This window comes from Symphodus melops (assembly GCF_947650265.1).
Source record: "Symphodus melops genome assembly, chromosome: 6".
Taxonomy (NCBI): Eukaryota; Metazoa; Chordata; class Actinopteri; order Labriformes; family Labridae; genus Symphodus; species Symphodus melops.
The window spans coordinates 7441488-7458678 of record NC_136696.1 but is presented as its reverse complement, the minus strand read 5'-3'; the positions used below and the strand labels follow the sequence as shown (position 1 = coordinate 7458678).

Genomic DNA, 17191 nt, shown 5'->3' with positions numbered 1-17191 from the left:
AGTTGAAACATGTATTGACATTGGGTGTATGTAGTAGAAATGTGAAAAAATTAATTTTGAAGTCGGTGCCTTCTTGACCAAGAATGTGTCTTTTTGGCTCATGTGAATAAAAGACAACAACTCCTAGAATGGACAGCACCGCAGGACACTGCTGCTGAAAGAGAGGTACATTCATGTGGTATTGGAAAAATTAAATTCCGAGTTGTAAAATGCACATCAACTTTTTGCTGATATATAACATTTGACAATAAGATTTCTCCAAGTTGGGAAGTCGGAAAAACAACTTTTGGACTTTCCAACTCATAAACTTGGACCACACGAGAAACACCTGAATGCAGCATTATTTAAAGACAGACCAGCAGCCAGCTTGCCACTAAATTGTGGCTCATAGAAAGAACCATAAACATCCGATTTGAGCACAAGACCTTCAAAATTCCCTTCATTCATCTCAGTTTGAAGTTGGAACAACGTTTTTTCACCATTCTCTGTCCTCATCAGCTTTCTCCACAGAGACATCCAGCTCAAGTCAGGGTCAGGTTCACTTTCTACAGTTGCTGTATGTCTGCAAAAGCTGCCTGGCAGACAATTGCAGCTTGTAGAAAGAGCCAAAAATATCGGTTTTGAGCACAACACTTTTAAAATCTCCTTCATTCATGTCAGTTTAATGTTGAAACATGCTATAGTTTTTTTTGCCATTCTTGGTTCTTATTAGCTTTCTCCATAGAGACACCAGACGACCCGGCTCAGGCTCTCACAGCTGCTGTCTGTCTGCAGAAGTTTCAGTAGTTGGAAACATGAGGAACTAGCGACGTAGTTTCAACCCTGCTAACCACAACAGCTTCCAATGGTGAAAATTCATCATCGGAGGCTCCTTTTTGGAAATGAAATAAGGAAATTACTTGTCTCAGGGGCAAAATGAGGGCTGGACCATTCAAAAATACTACCATGTTTCTCATGATACAAAGCCTAATACAAATAGGTGAAGTATCCCTTTAACAGAGCTCCAGAGCTTTTGATGATTTTATGTATGTTTATTTATAAATAAATGTCACTTCATGACTATGATTAAATTTTTTAAATTGAACTACTTTTATGTCTCGTGATGCACCAGAGGGTCAAGACCCGACTTTGGGAATCACTTGTCTACATCAATCAGACTGACAAAATGTAAGCAATTAACAATTCATAAGTGTTAAATGTCTGTGCAGGGGGTTTTTTTCAGATTTTTCCACTTTTTTTTCTTTTTTTTTACATACGTTGATCCCTTACACACGAAACAACTCTTGTTTCCAAAGATGCTGTAGTGAATTCAGAAAAATAATTGTCTGGCATGTAAGTAATGCTTTCCTTCCAGACAACAACGAATAGTAGGACTAGTGAGGTGTTATAAACATAATGCCTTTACAAATAGCAACTTCTTTAAAAAAACGTTTTTAAAAAAATCAGAGAATTAACACACTTTCTATCTTGCCAATATTATTTGTGTTATTTCATTGGCATCATATATTTCCTATCAGTCTATGAACTGGAAATATACTAATCTGCACATAAAAAAATATGAATCTTATTAATCCCAACATTAACAATCTGCTAATTTTGTATGTAACCCCCCCCCAACTCATTATCACAAGATAACAACTGGAAGGACTGAGGAACCCAGAGGAAACGAAAAACATCAGAACGGAACCTGTATGTTACCTGTTGTAAGGGTTTCTCAATAGTAGAGCCTGGCTGCCTGAACAGCTATCTGATGGTGTGTGACATCCATAGACTGGAGGAGGAAGTGGATACTGCTGCTCACCTGTATGTACACACAAGAGATTTTGATTTATTTTTACACCTTACAGCCTTTTTACTTTTCTTCCTATATCCCTCTGCCCTTTGTCTCAATGTTTTATCAATTTGTTCCCTTGCCACTTGGTTCACAGTTTTCTATCGTTTCCCTAGCATTAAACTGAAAGTCCTCCTATACATATCTACACATTCCATTCCTTACATTCCTTCCCAGCTGTCTTTTTCCGAAGAAATAAGCAGAAATGTACACAAATAAATGGTAAACAAGTGACTAGTTATGGGAACGACTGGTGGGGGTACAAAGTAGAGAAGAGGGAGCTTTTGATGCAGGATGTGGCTGATTTATACCTCCAACCAGCAAGGTCACCCTGGAAACATTACAATGACATACAAGTTACTTCCCTGTGGCCAACATACAGACTGTGACTGTGCACTTACACATGTGCTGTAAATACACAGAGATTTACTTTTGTTACTTCTGAAAGAGAAATATTGAAATTGTTAAAATACTCTGCACAAAATAGTTCAAATTACTTGTCTGCAGAAGTAAACACCCAAAGCTACAAAAGTCAGGATCTGTGATACTTAAGTAAAAAATAATGCTGCATTTTTAACCCAGGGAGAAGAGATCGTGCAATTTAAGACTCAACAGTTTATGTTCTGATGTCCATTACTATAAATATATGCCATTTATGTTATCATAAATATATTAATTTCAAACTGCCTTAAACTTAAATACTATTTCCAATGTGCAGTCACACAGCTAACTGGATATACAGTGTGAGGGCTACTAAAGTTAATCCTAAGAAGGTCATTTCTTTAAGAAGCACTTAATTGGAACTGATGATTAAACAAAATATCTTACACATCTTTGTGTAAGATGTTAGTTTACATAACCTAATGATGACAAAACACACACACACATCCATACAACCACATTTACAACTCACACACACTTACCCATTGTGCTTTGCTGAGTTAAAGCTTCTTCATGTTTAAAGGAGTGGTTGGAGAACTGGGAGCTGTGGTATGTAGGAATTTGACTGTAATTACCAGTTCCATCAAATGCAACTGCACTGTAACCTGAAAGATGAAAACGAAAACAGTGATAGCATAGGGTACCAGCTCACTAAAGACATGTAATATCAAAGATAAGCCTTAACACTTACACCTATACTTATTTTTGTCATCTTCCACATGGATGACAAGGTACAATGATAAAATTCTGGATTTTTTTCATTCTCTGATTCTGACACCCATCAAAACATTTTTAAAAAAAGTTGATGTCACAGTCGATGGAGGAAAACATGGAGGGGAGGACCCAAGTGCAGAATAAACTTAGTTTATTTTAACAAAAAGGGAAGAACCAAAACTTACTTATCCCTTAGATGCACCTATAAAATACTTACGTTAAGTACCCTTCGCACTAAAAAGTGTATATAAAAACTCAAGCTCTAGGTTTTTTTTTTTTTTTTTTTTTTGTAATGTTATGAACCTGCATCTGTCATGTTTTGGTTTGTTTGTGTCTCTTCCCCACGTGTGTGTGTTTTGTTTCCCTGTCTGTCACTCCCTCTGTGTTTCCCTAATCTTCAATCAGTGTCCACAGGTGTGGCTCATCACAATCACCGGGTTACTTAAGCTGGCTCCTGCCAGGAGGCCAGCGCCAGATTATTGTTGTTCCATAGTGGTTAGTAGCTTTCCGTGGTCTCTCGTGTTTTCAGTGCTCCAGTGATATTTCTAGTGTGATTCCCTGTCGTGTTTATTAACCTCCGTGTTCTCTTTCCTCTTAGTGTTCCCAGTCCTGCGTTCCTGCACCCCGTGTCCTTCGTCGTCTTGTTCGTCCCATCTGGCTTCTTCACGCGTGCCTTTGTACACCTCGAGTCACATAGTTTGTTGTTGCACATTTAAAAGTCACTTAGTTTTAGTACACCTAGTTGAGAGTCACATTATTTGATTGTACACATAGTCGATTGTCACATTAATTACCTGTACACATTTTCGAGTCACTTAGATTTCATTTTACACATTAGAGTCACTTATTATACTTGTATTCATTATCACCGTGTCATAATAAATTGTTCCTTCGTTTCATTTTCAGTTTCTGTCTCGTGCTTTTGGTTCCGCATTATTCTAAACATAACAGCATCAGTCCTAATCATACATATCAAATGTTAAATTGCCATGTTTTTGTCATGACACAACCCTATTTTATGGTCTAAAATTCACAATAAATGATTAATTTTCAATATACTTCATGAAAACTTGATTATTTAGGGCTTGATTATTGCAGCCTGGTATATGTCAAAGATTAGCAGCAACATTTGTTTATATGCATTATTTTTTGTTCAGTGTCAAATACTCACACTATGTACCCTTCGCACAAAAACGTGTAAATAAAAACTCAAGCTATCAAAGTTTTGTAAATTAGTTTTTTTTTTTGATAATGTTATAAATCAGCATCAGTCCTAATCATACATATCAAATGTTAATAAATTTGTTTATTTTCTAACCCTTAAATTGACATGTTTTTGTCATGATGCAACCCTATTTAATGGTCTAAAATACACAATAAATGATATATTTTCAACATACTTCATGACAACTTGATTATTTATGGCTTGATTATTGCAGCCTGGTATATGTGAAAGATTAGCTGCAACATTTATTTATATGCATTATTATTTTTTGTTCAGTGTCAAATACTATGTAACCTTAACCCTTACCATATATGGTAAAAATGACATCATCAGGAAGGGACTCCCTCAGAGCACACACTTAAAGTCCCATGCTTCAAATTAAGGGGGGAAAGGAGAAGATGCATGTTTTATACTTAATATTCAAGCAGGATCAAAAATAGTGATTTGAATGGGTTTCAATGCGCACTTTTTGGTGCGAAGGTTGCTTAACGTGAGTATTTCATGCTATGTTGTTTACAAAATGCTAAAAATAGAAAATGCATGACAAAATTATAGACCACTCAAAAATGCACAACCTTGAATAAATCATCAACAATATGCATGAAAAAGGATAAAATATGCAAGAAACAAAAAGTCAAAAACACTAAAAAGTGCAAAGGTGCGATAGAGGGTTAAATAACAGAAATCCAAAAATCCAAAAACCATGAGGCGAAACACAGGGAGCAGGGAGATAGAGTAACAGGTCACGACGAAATACAAAAGACAACCAACATAAGACAATGAACCAACAAGAGACTCAGGGAAAACAGAGACTAGACATGGGATAATCAGACGCAGGTGAGACTAACGAGACAGGTGAGGACAATCAGGGTAATCACAAAGGCGGGAAACACAAGGAACAAAGAACACAAGACCAGAACAACTGAGGACAAGTACAAAGTAAAACCCAACACTGACAACACCTAAAACCAGATATACAAAATAAAACAGGAAACACTAAAGACTAGACTTAAAACACAAGACAGGAAATAAACTAACAGGCAACATAGAAGGACACAGGGAAACACACTCAAGACTAAAGTAAACACAAGACTATGAAACATTAAAGCACACAAGGGAAAATCAACACTAGGAAACAAATAACACTAAGGACAGAATGAAAACTAAAACACGATGAAACGGAACCAAACCATGACAGTTAAAGCTATAATGTATTTTTATGATGTGATTCATTATAAAGTAACTGCCACTGAACAGAAATAGACTGAGAATTTATTTTCTATTTAGATTGGTGTTTGGGCTTTTGCTTTTATTTCGCTAGGATAGAGTGTCAGGAAATTTGGGGAGAGAGTGGTGTTTGCACCAAACAGTGTCAGGATTGGGAGTCCAACCTGTGATTATTACAACAAGGACTGTAGCCTCTATAAATGGAGCACTAACCCCTACCTACATGCAGATCCAACTCAATCACTGCACAGTGTTTTATGTATTGTCTCTGTTGTATTAAAGATAAAGTATGTAGAATTGTATGACAATGGTTACGTTCAAATATATACATTAATTAAATTGATGAACATCGCAGCTTATCACATCCCTGCTTCAAGTCAACCAGGGTTAGCATACTATACTAACAAATCTACCAATGGGTAAAAAAAAAAGTAACCTGAACCCAGTGGTGGGCTGTCAGGGCCAGCAAGGCCTTCTCTGCTGGCCTAAACACTATCAGACAGAATCACTAGCTTATGTTTTAATATATTTTTCCCATGAATATGTATTAAATTATTTCCAATAGTCTTTCTCTTCATTTCATAGCTTTTCTCTCGGTTGCGCTGCTTCTACTAGTGTATGATTATGTTAGAGCTTTTATCCAATCATATTTCAGCCATCATGTGTTGCCAGGGTCAAAGAAAACTGCCTTGACGCCTTCAGAATCGATGGTGCTGGCGTCTGTAGTTTAAAGTAAGTGGCAATGACGCTGTTGCTTTAACCAATCAGATTTCAAGTTGGCAACACTGACGCCATCTAGCAGGTGTCAAGTGCATTCAGCATTTTCACGTCCTTTGATTGGATGGTCAGAGAAATACTAGTAAGAGCCAGCAAAGCATCTATAGCTAGCAGCACGAACTAAAATATTTTGCGAGTAGATTTAATAGCTGTTTTAACAACCCACAATGGCTGACGGTGGAAAAGAAATTGATTTGGTCGCAGAGATGCTCACAAAACCATTTTCAAGACGGACTTTTCCAGAAAAACTGGACATTGTGAAGAACGGTCGGACCCCAAAGCTAGCAAGTCTGTCCCAGCCTGGAAAAGGGTTTGTCCACCACTTTCAAGTCAGCAACTACGAGCGGTACCCTTGGCTCACAGCCTCCGAGGATCACTGCAAATTGTATTGCTGGGAATGTCTGTTATTTGCAACTGATAGACTTGGTGTTTGGAGCCACAGTGGGTTTGCAAACTTCAGTTGTCTAACCAAGGCAGCAGGGAGACACCAAAGCATGGCAGGACACTTAGCGCAGCTGTACACATTGGCATGTTTGGCGTGACCATCCCGGGGTCCACTGCTTCTGTCGAGCAGACATTCTCCACCCTGAAGTGAATTAAAACTTACTCCAGAAACACGACTGGACAGATGATAGAAAGGGACTTATTGTTGGAACTGAAACACAAAGTTAAACTGTACAACAGAATAATCGAACTCTTCTTGAGGAAAGAAAGGAGGATGGACTTTGCATACAAATAATCAGTATTTTTGGTGAGTAATGCATTTTATTTAAACGTTTTAATATTTTTGTCATTTAATTAGGTTAATATTGATGTTTCTGCTCGAAATGATGTAAGTAAGGCAGCTGTGGCTACAGTGAAAAGAGACTTGTTGAATTGTCTTAATTGGGTTTCTTGCTTTAGTAATGGCATTATTTCTTGCTACATGAGATACCCGTCTGTGATGCAACGCCCTGTTATACTGCATTTCTGTTTAATATTGATGGTTTCTATAGCCGTGGAGTCATAATGGCATTAAGAGGTGGATTAGTTCATGTAGGACACCAGTGAAGGCCTAGGTGTGAGATGCACGGCCCGCCACTGCCTGAACCTGATACCCCTCAGCAACTGTGACTGTTATCACCAATCATCACAGGGGGACTAGGCAAGGATGCCCACTCTACCCCTCTCAGTTTACCATTTTGATTGAACCTTTAGCAGCAGTCCTTCCGTCAGAACACCATCGTAAGAGGAATAAAAGGAATTCAAAGCCCAAACATGCATCATTCATCTTATGATTCATGATGATATCCTAGTCTTCCTACAAAACCCTTCTCCACGTATCTCTGACTACCCCTTTAACTGGTGACAAGGTATCCCCAGGCTGTCAGGGTGGATTAGTCATAACTTCACTACACTACTAAAAACAATGACGATATCCATAGCTGGATGAAACTTCCCAGCTCACAAGAGGCAGAACAGTAATTGCTAAAATGACAATTTTTCCAAAACTGAACTACATATTTAATAAGGGCCTTTCAGATAGGATGTGGTGCGTGCTGAGCTTGCCACGGAGTAGGGCCACAGTGCCTGTTGCTAGGTGACTGAAGCAATAGTTGATAAAATTGCTACTTTTTCAAACAAGATTTTTATCTCTCATGTGCCGGTAGGTCTGTAAATTACAGCTCAGGTAACTGGGACACAGTTTGTTGTGATATGATCTCCCCTCCTGTTGGAGGCGCGGAGTCAGAGAGTGCTGAGCCCAATTAAAAATGTTTTAACTTCTGTGCAGAGTGCAAGAACAGCCAGTGGAAGGGACACTACGCTGCACTCAACTTGGCAGCACACACACGTTTGCACGTAGCAACACAATAGACAATGAATGGGCTTAAAAGTGACATGCAGCGCCGGCATCTGAAGAAGAAACCCTTACAACTAGTCCACACCGACTTAATTGGTCCCATGCAAACAGCACAAAAGCATAGAAGGGCATAGATATGCAGTATTTTACAGATGACTACTCAGGTGCCATGTTGTATGTGTTTCATGTGTGTATTTTCTAAGATCTAAGAGTGATACAGTGCAGGGCACAGAAAGGTTTGTAGCATACGCAGCACCTCATAGAGAAGTGAAGTGTATCCGTTTAGATAACGGCACTGAGTTTACAAGCCAAGACTTCCAGGCACTGTAGACCAATAATAGGATCAAACATTAAACACATTAACCAGATAAGTTATGGAACTACGCTATACAAACAGCAGCCTTTGTGAGAAACAGGTGCTGCAGTTGACGCACAAAGAAAACATCATACGAGTTATTAACAGACACGAACCAAACATATCCAAATTGCACAAATTTGGATCAATGTGTTTTGCTTACAAACAAGAAAAAGGGAAGCTAGACTGTCAGTGTTAGCAAGGTATTTATGTAGCTACGATAAATACAGCCCAGCCTACCTAGTGTATTATCCAGATACAGAGAAGGTCCAAAAGCACAGGTTGGTGAAATCACAACCAAGATGGCAAAGAATATGAAACCCAAACATCTGAGTCATACATGGAATGTGATGATAGGGTCAATGAAAATGTTGTTGATGAAAATGTAGAAAATATACTAGGTCATCACATTGCTGAGATTTCACCTGAAAAGACTGAGTGCACACAGCCAGTCACAGAGACTTTATTAAGAAGGAACCCATAGAGAACCAGGAGGAGCCAGCTTGCCCACAGAAATTTAATTTAAAGTTTATTTAATGTGGACATAACAATTACATTGGACAGACCAGATCCAATGACTTGAGTGTTTTAGCAAATGTGCTAGTTTGCAACACTTGTCCACAGGCAGCTTTTGATAGGATAAAACAATTAAACTAAAAGTAAAGGAAAGAGAAGAGAAAAAGATCAACAATAAAAATAAAACAAAACAAAAACACAAAGAATAAAACAAGCAAAAGCAAGTAATTTTCACAAACTACAGAGCAGACAGCAACATGATCAAGCAATCACCAGTTAAAAGCTGTTCATGTGAGCACTGCTGTTTAGATTTTAGCCATTGTTTGAGTCCTTTGTTAGAAGCATTACTGTTTTTTTTTCTTCTAATTTTAGGCAGGTGAGTAGAGAATTCCAAAGTGTGGCCCCTTTTACAGAAAGAGCCAACTGACAGAATGACGTTTTGCATCTTGGTACCAGACAATCACCACTAGTGGAGGCTTGTGTAATCGCTCTGTGAGAGCTCTGACACCTGATGGCCAGTTTAGAGAATAGTGCTGGCACAAGATTATTTAGACATTTAAAAAACAATCTAAGAGGACTAAAATCATAACATTTTCAAAAGTGAAAAGGTGGTTTTCTTAAAATGTGGCAGTGATGCTATTTCATAATTATTCATTATTATAAGCTAAAGCTTGTGTCAGATGCTCGCCTGCCAGGCTGGATGTTTTAGTGGACACATGAATGATCGTGTCATCCGCATACATCTGGCAGTTGACACCTGGACAACAAGGTCGTTAATGTACATTGAGAACAACAATGGTCAAAGCACAGATCCTTGTGGCACACCCATGTTGTTTGCACACATATGGGACTTCACTCCGCTGGCCTACCATTGCCTACAAGGTGCCATAGTGTCAACAAAATCAGGGATGTGGAAAAATACCATGAACAAGGAATTGCAATCTCTGGAAGAGAACAAGACCTTCTGACTCGTCCAATTGCTGTCAGGTAAACAGGCAGTTGGGGGCATATAGGTCTATGCACTCAAGGGTAACATCAACGGATCAGATAAATATAAAGCGAGTCTTGTAGCAGAAGGCTACAGTCAAAAGCCAGGAACTGACTACAAAGAGACATTCTCACCTACAGCTGATATGACATGTAGGTGAGAGTGATCTGAGAATGATCATGCAAAAGGACGCAAGAGAACCTAATCTTGAGCCAGATGGACGTCAAGACAGCTTATTTACACACACCAATTTACCGTGAAATCTATATAGAGCAACCAGAAGGCTTTGAGAAAAATTCAGAAATGAGTGACAAGCTTGTATGCAAGTTGCAGAAGTCTCTTTATGGTTTAAAGCAGTCAGGCAGAACCTGGAATGCTATGCTACACACATTTAAGTGAGAACCGTTGCATACAGAATGCTGCTGATCACTGCAAGTGTACAAGAGAAAAAAGGTAATCTTGTTAATATGGGTTGAAGATCTAATCATAGCAGCTATCAATGAGGGTACACTGAAAAATGTCAAGATGGTGGTTAATGAAAGGTTCAAAATAAAAGACCTGGGAAAGTTGAAACATTTCTTGGGGATTTGACCAAACAAAAGACAAAGTTAGAAAGTCACAGAAGAAATATGCGACCAAAATACTGGAAAGATTTGGAATGCAGGATTGTGAATCCATGTGAGCCAAAACTCACATGGAGTCTCTCTGGATTTAAACGTCAATTGCTGGTCAGCTGGTCAGGCAAGATGGCGCTGCTGTGTCTGGCATGCCACTTGCTCCTCTGTTTATATACTGTTTTTATAGTTGTGTCGCCAGCTATTTTATATGATCGTGCAACACTACTTGAAGTGCGTCTTGGATCTAATTCTGCAAATGAACCACCACCGCCATTGCTGGCATCAATTCCACCTTTCCTAAGACACCGTGTCTGCCCGTCCAGGCGCCGCATAAGACGTGGGCGGAGAGGCGGCTTACATGTCTTGCTTCGTGCTCACCTGATTTCACCTTTGCAGCGGAGTGGATTTCCAACAGAGCTGAAAAACTCGGTCTCATGTTCAGGTGGCCTACGTGAAAGCTACCGAAGGCTTCGGGCGGTTTGCCCAAGCAAAGGCTTACTGTATCCACGTCACCGCTGGGCCATATCAACAATACAGGGATGTGTCAAAGAAAACCTCCGACAAATTCCTCACATGGCTCTCCACCTGAAGGATTGGCGCTTTGAAACACCAGATCACTCAGTAACAAAACGTTTGTCTTCAACGATGTCATCTCTTCACATAAACTGGACTTGCTTTTTCTCACTGAAACCTGGCTGCCCCCGGGTGACGTCAGTGCTTTCTCCGAACTTCTCCCCTCTGACTACATGTTTCTGAACACCCCGAGGCAAACGGGGAGGGCGGGGGGATAGCCACTGCATACAAACAGTCCTTGAAATGCCGCCGGGTGTCCACCAGGGGGTTCTCAAGCTTTGAGTTCCAAACTTTTGTGCTCACATTGCCTTGTCCCCTATAGACTGGTATAGTAATGACGTATTTTTGTAGGCCAACCCGAAAAAATGGCGCCGGTGGTTCCTACGAAAATTCGCCTATGGGATTTTTGCATTGGATTTTGGATCATTGCAGAAAATAAGCTCTGTGTCAAACACACGTTCCTGATGCGTTGTTGTTTTGTTTAGCGGGATAATCTTTACAGATGAACATCATTTATATGAAGTTTATAGAACTAATGCAGCCAAGAGAAGTAAAAAGCTAACGTTATGCGCTAGCGAACTACACCGCGGTCGATTTATAATGACGTCACGACAGTTATGCTTCATCGATCTAATCAGTGGATTTGACAAGATAGCTAAACGTTAGCTTAATAAGTTGTTTATTAACCTAATATTTGCAAGAGCACTGAAATACATGACTAGAGGCTGTAAGGAGGATTAGGGAGAGACTTCCCGGCGTGATGACGTTTAATGTCTGTGACAACCACTGTAGTTTCAGTTAGCTACTCGTTAGCAACCGCCGTTTAAAGTTTGCGTAAAAACTTTAAAAGTCACAAGTGGGGTCTTAGGTAACGTAGTTTTTCTCGTCTAACAAAACGTCAACATCTCTTCAGCTTGTGTTAACCACAGGCCTTATTTCAGGCGTCTAAACACAAACCCATTCAAAATCCCCATTGACTTTTAGACTTAGGAACCCATGGCGCTAAAATGCTAACTCACTTCCTGGTTTTAGGACTCAAAACTACACCAGTCTATTATCTGCAGTTATCTACCGACTGCCTAAATTAAAAAAGGATTTTCTCCATGAGTTCTCAGAGTTTCTGACAGAGTTTATGCCAAAATTTGATAACATATTAATTTGTGGTGATTTTAACATCCATGTGTGCTGCTCCTCTGATCCGCTTGCAAATAACTTTAGATCATTACTAGAATCTTTGGATTTTACAGTCTGTATCCTGTCTTACTCATCGGCTAGGCCACACATTAGATTTAGTCATTTCCCGTGGGGTGACTGTGTCTACCTGTGAGGTTGAGGATTTCCCCCTCTTTGACCACTCTCTCATACGATTTGAAATCTTTGCTGCACCACCTGCACTTCCAACCACTGCCCCTCTAGGTCGTCGCATTTTTACCCCCTCCACCATCAATGACTTTGCTTTTTCTGCCACGGATTTATGCTCTAGTGTCGAACTGACATCTCCTCTGTGCCCAGACCTTTTCCTCTCTTCCTTCAACTCCACATGCTCTGAAATTTTGGACTCTGTTGCCCCCTTCAAAGTAAAATCAAAAAAGGGAGCTTCGGACCCCTGGCTTAATGACACTACTCAGGCCCTGAGGCGTCAGTGCAGGCGGGCTGAGCATAAATGGAAGAGTGATAGACGGAAGTGTGTGGATCTGTGGGTGGATCTAATGTGGATCTGCTGTGGATCTGTAACGAACTTGCCTCAAAAGTGCAGAAAAAGTGCGGAAAAGCGAATAACTATATTGATTTTAAAGATCGTGCAAGGTCATATTTCGTTGTGGTACAAACTTGTGGCGACACAGCGTCAATATGCCTCCCAAATCGGCAAAATCTGAAAAGTTGGAGGAAGAGTATGTGTCACTCAGCCAATTAAATGAGCTGCTGCATCAGCAGAAAGACGCGTTCACTGCGCTTTTGCAACAACAAAGAGACCATTTTCAAAGCTGTGTCAAAGTTTTTGTGGACAATTTTAACACCAGATTGGACTCGTTGACAAAGGAAATACAAGAAGTGAAAGTGAGCCTGCAGTACACGCAAAAAGATGTAGATCAGGGGTGTCCAAAGTGCGGCCCAGGGGCCATTTGTGGCCCTTGAGTGGATTGTTTGTGGCCCTTGACTTCGTTCGAAGAATCAGAAGATTTTGGCCCCAGGCCTCATAAGATGGCATATTTCGTTCTTTTTCTTTTTCATGTTAGCGAGGGAGACCTATAAAAGCCTGACTATTCTTTCCAAAAAATTAGAACACAACAGTTTCCCACTGCAATTAATTATTGTGTAGTGACATTATTTTTTGAAGTGGTCAAAATACAAAAAGTTCCTTCCAATATTTAAAAAAAACAAACAAACAAAAAAACCCTGTGGCCCGTGAGCGATTCTAACGCGACAATTTTGGCCCGCAAGAAAAAAAGTTTGGACACCACTGACGTAGATGATCTGAAGGCAAACACTGTCAAACAAGATGAGCGCAGCATCACAATGCAATCGGACATTTACAAAGTTTGTGACAGTTTACTGACAATGACAGATAAAATGGAATACCTTGAAGGTCAGTCCAGACGGAACAATCTAGTGTTTGACGGAATTGCTGAGCCACCCAGTGAAACGTGGGCCGACATGGAAGAAAAAAATCAGAAAAGTTCTCATGGAAAATCTACACCTGGAGCGACCGGTGGAGGTGGAGAGGGCGCTCCGCACCAGCAAACCCGGAGTGGGCGAAAGACCAAGGCCAATAGTGGTTAAGCTGCTGCGCCCCAAGGACCGAGTCGCCATACTCCAACGCGCAAAAACACTGAAAAGAACAAATATCTACATTAACGAAGACTACACAGACGCTGTCCGAAGGAAAAGGAAAGACCTGCTGCCAGATTTGAAAGCGACGCGCTTGAGAGGGGACATCACCTTCCTTCCCCTTCATTAAGACAGTTGCACAATTCTGGTATGCTGAAGCACTTCATCTCAAATGGCCTCTAACACATCTAGCATAGGAAGTTCCAATTTAGAAAACTCAATAAGAAGAATTTTTGAAGCATTCGAACTGGACTTTAAATACCCGCAATATGAATTACAGAACAATGAGAACGACATCGACCCTGAAAACAATTTTTTTACTAGAACTTTTAATGACTGTCAATATTACACAGAGGATCTTCACAATTGCAAATTCAAAAACGTTAACGCATTCTCTGTTATCCACTTCAATAGTCGAAGCCTGTATGCAAATTTTGATCACATTAAGAGCTACTTCAAACAATTTTCAAAACCATTCAATGTAATTTTAATAACAGAAACATGGATTCATATTGACAGAGAAATTGAGTATTCAATTGAAGGGTATGAGTTCATAAGCATGAACAGAAGAAACAAGCAAGGTGGGGGTGTAGCTATGTTTGTAGACTCAAATTATAGTTATAAAGTGATTGATAATAAGTCTATGGTGGTGGATGATATACTTGAATGCCTTACTGTTGAAATTACAAGGGAAAAAAAGAAAAACATTATTGTAAGTTGTATTTATAGAGCTCCTGGCTCTGATATAGATGTTTTTTCTAATTGGATGGAGGAGCACTTTTGTAGCTCAAATCAGAAAGTCATGTTTGTGGGAGGAGATCTTAACATCGACCTGTTAAACCCAAACAAACGTAAAAAGACTGATGAATTTATAAATACTTTATTCAGTATAGGTTTGTATCTTCTAATAACTAAACCGAGTAGATTTACAACCCACAGTACCACTTTAATTGATAATATCTTTTCTAATGAAATAGAAAATAATACAGTCAGCGGACTAATGATAAATGATTCAGTGACCACCTCCCAGTTTTTGTATTATATAAAAATAATCATCACAAAAATGAACAAGATAACAAGTATTGGTTTAGAATCCTTGAAACAGAGATAACCATTGATGCATTTAAAATGGAGCTATTAGCTCAAGACTGGAGTATTATATACAGAGAGAGTGACATTAATAAGGCATATGATGAGTTTGTGCGAGTATTTCAAAAAGTATAAGACGAAAACTGCTCAATGAAGAGATACTGTAAAAACAGAATGTGTAAAGAAAACCCATGGATGTCTAAGGGATTGCTGAATGCATGCAAGAAAAAAAATAACCTTTACAAAAACTTTATTAATAACAGAACAAATAAAGCTGAGGATAAATATATTTTAAAAAAAACAGGTGTCATTAGAAAATGTAAACAGGATTATTATAATTAATTATTAGATAGCAATAAGAATAATTTTAAAGGCTTATGGAATATCTTAAATTGTTTAATTAGAAATAAACCAAAAAAGATCAATTATCCTCAATATTTCAAAGTTGAATATAAAACTCTAAATAATATGAATGAAGTAGTCGAAAAATTCAACAAATTCTTCGTAAATGTTGGCCGGAACCTTGCAGCAAAAATTGCAAACGTTGAGAGCTATAACTGTGAGTTCATTGACACAAATCCTAGGTCCTTGTTCCTCAATCCTGTTGAGGAAAAGGAGATACTGGACATTGTTAGAGGGTGTAAAAATAAAACCTCGAACGACTATTATAACATACATATGAAAACTTTAAAAAGTGTTATTGAAAGCATCTCTCAGCCGTTAACACACATCTGTAGTTTATCATTGCAAACTGGACAATTTCCTGATGGTATGAAAGTAGCAAAAGTGATTCCTCTGTTCAAGGCAGGAGACAAGCATCTCTTTAAAAAACAACAGGCCTGTTTCCCTTTTACCGCAATTCTCTAAAATCTTAGAAAAGATTTTCAATTCCAGACTTGACAGCTTTATTGAAAGAAATAACTTACTCTCTGATAATTAGTTTGGTTTCAGGAATAATCACTGAACTTCACATGCTCTCTTTGATATAATTGATGAAATAACTAATGCTGTAGATAACAAGAAACATGCAATAGGGATATTTTTTGACTTGAGTAAAGCATTTGATACAATAAACCATGATATATTAATCAACAAACTAGAACATTATGGAATCAGGGGGTAGCTTTACAGTGGGTGACCAGTTACTTAAAAAATAGAAAATGTGTGAAAATAGGTGATTATCAGTCGAGTTGTCAAGAAATTGTGTGTGGTTTACCTCAAGGGTCCATTCTGGGCCCAAAATTGTTTAATATGTACATAAACGACATTTGTAAGACATCTCAAATTCTTAGATTCATCCTATTTGCAGACGATACAAATATCTTTGCTTCAGGAGATGATTTATAACGACTGTGTCAGATTGTTAATTTGGAACTCAAGAGTGTCGATAAGTGGTTCAAACAAAACAAACTATCCTTAAATCTGAATAAAAGCAAAATGATGATATTTGGCAACTGTAATTCCACAGCTCAAGAAGCAATTCAGATAGGGGGTGTTATTATCGAACGGGTGCATGAAATGAAATTCCTTGGAGTGATTATAGATGATAGAATTACTTGGAAAGCTCACATAAAATATGTATCTACCAAAATATCAAGAAGCATAGCAGTAATAGCAAGACCAAAGCACTTTTTAAACATCAAAACTCTACATACCTTATACTGTTCTCTTATACTGCCCTATTTAAATTATGGTACTTTGGTTTGGGGTAGTACTTATAAAAGCACATTAAAACCATTAGTAATGCTACAAAAAAAGAGATGTTCGATTAATTCATAAAGTTGGGTTTTTGGACCACACAAACTCATTATTTTTAAAATCAAAGATTATGAAGTTTTGTGACATTTTTGAGTTCCAAACTGTACAGATGTTATCCAAAGCAAGGTACAAACAGCTACCAAGCCAAACACAAAGAAGGTTACAAGAACGTACTGGTCGTTATGAATTACGAGATGAATTAAACTATAGGATTCAGAAACATAGCACAACCCTTAAAAGTTTTAGCCTGACGGTTATTGGGGTACAATTATGGAATAATTTGGAGAGGGAGATGAAACAATGTCCAAACATTAACCTGTTCAGATATAAATATAAACAAAATACTTTTGAAAAGTATAGAGGAGAAGAAATGCGTTGCCACTAGGGGGAGCAGTTGAACCAATTTGCATT

At 38.6% G+C, this 17191-nt stretch overlaps 1 protein-coding gene across 4 annotated transcripts in view; it reads right to left on the bottom strand.

Annotated features, from left to right (window-relative positions):
• The window catches only part of wt1a (WT1 transcription factor a), a 79709-nt gene that overhangs the window by 50972 nt on the left and 11546 nt on the right, over positions 1-17191 (bottom strand). For 2 of the 4 annotated variants that reach the window (XM_079345253.1, XM_079345255.1), the window contains exons 2-3: positions 2755-2877; positions 1699-1801 (exon numbers count right to left, since the gene is read on the bottom strand). In XM_079345253.1, the coding sequence (XP_079201379.1) occupies positions 1699-1801; positions 2755-2877 (226 nt within the window). The remainder of the gene's footprint in view (positions 1-1698; positions 1802-2754; positions 2878-17191) is intronic. The other 2 variants (XM_079345254.1, XM_079345256.1) reach the window with 1 other exon arrangement.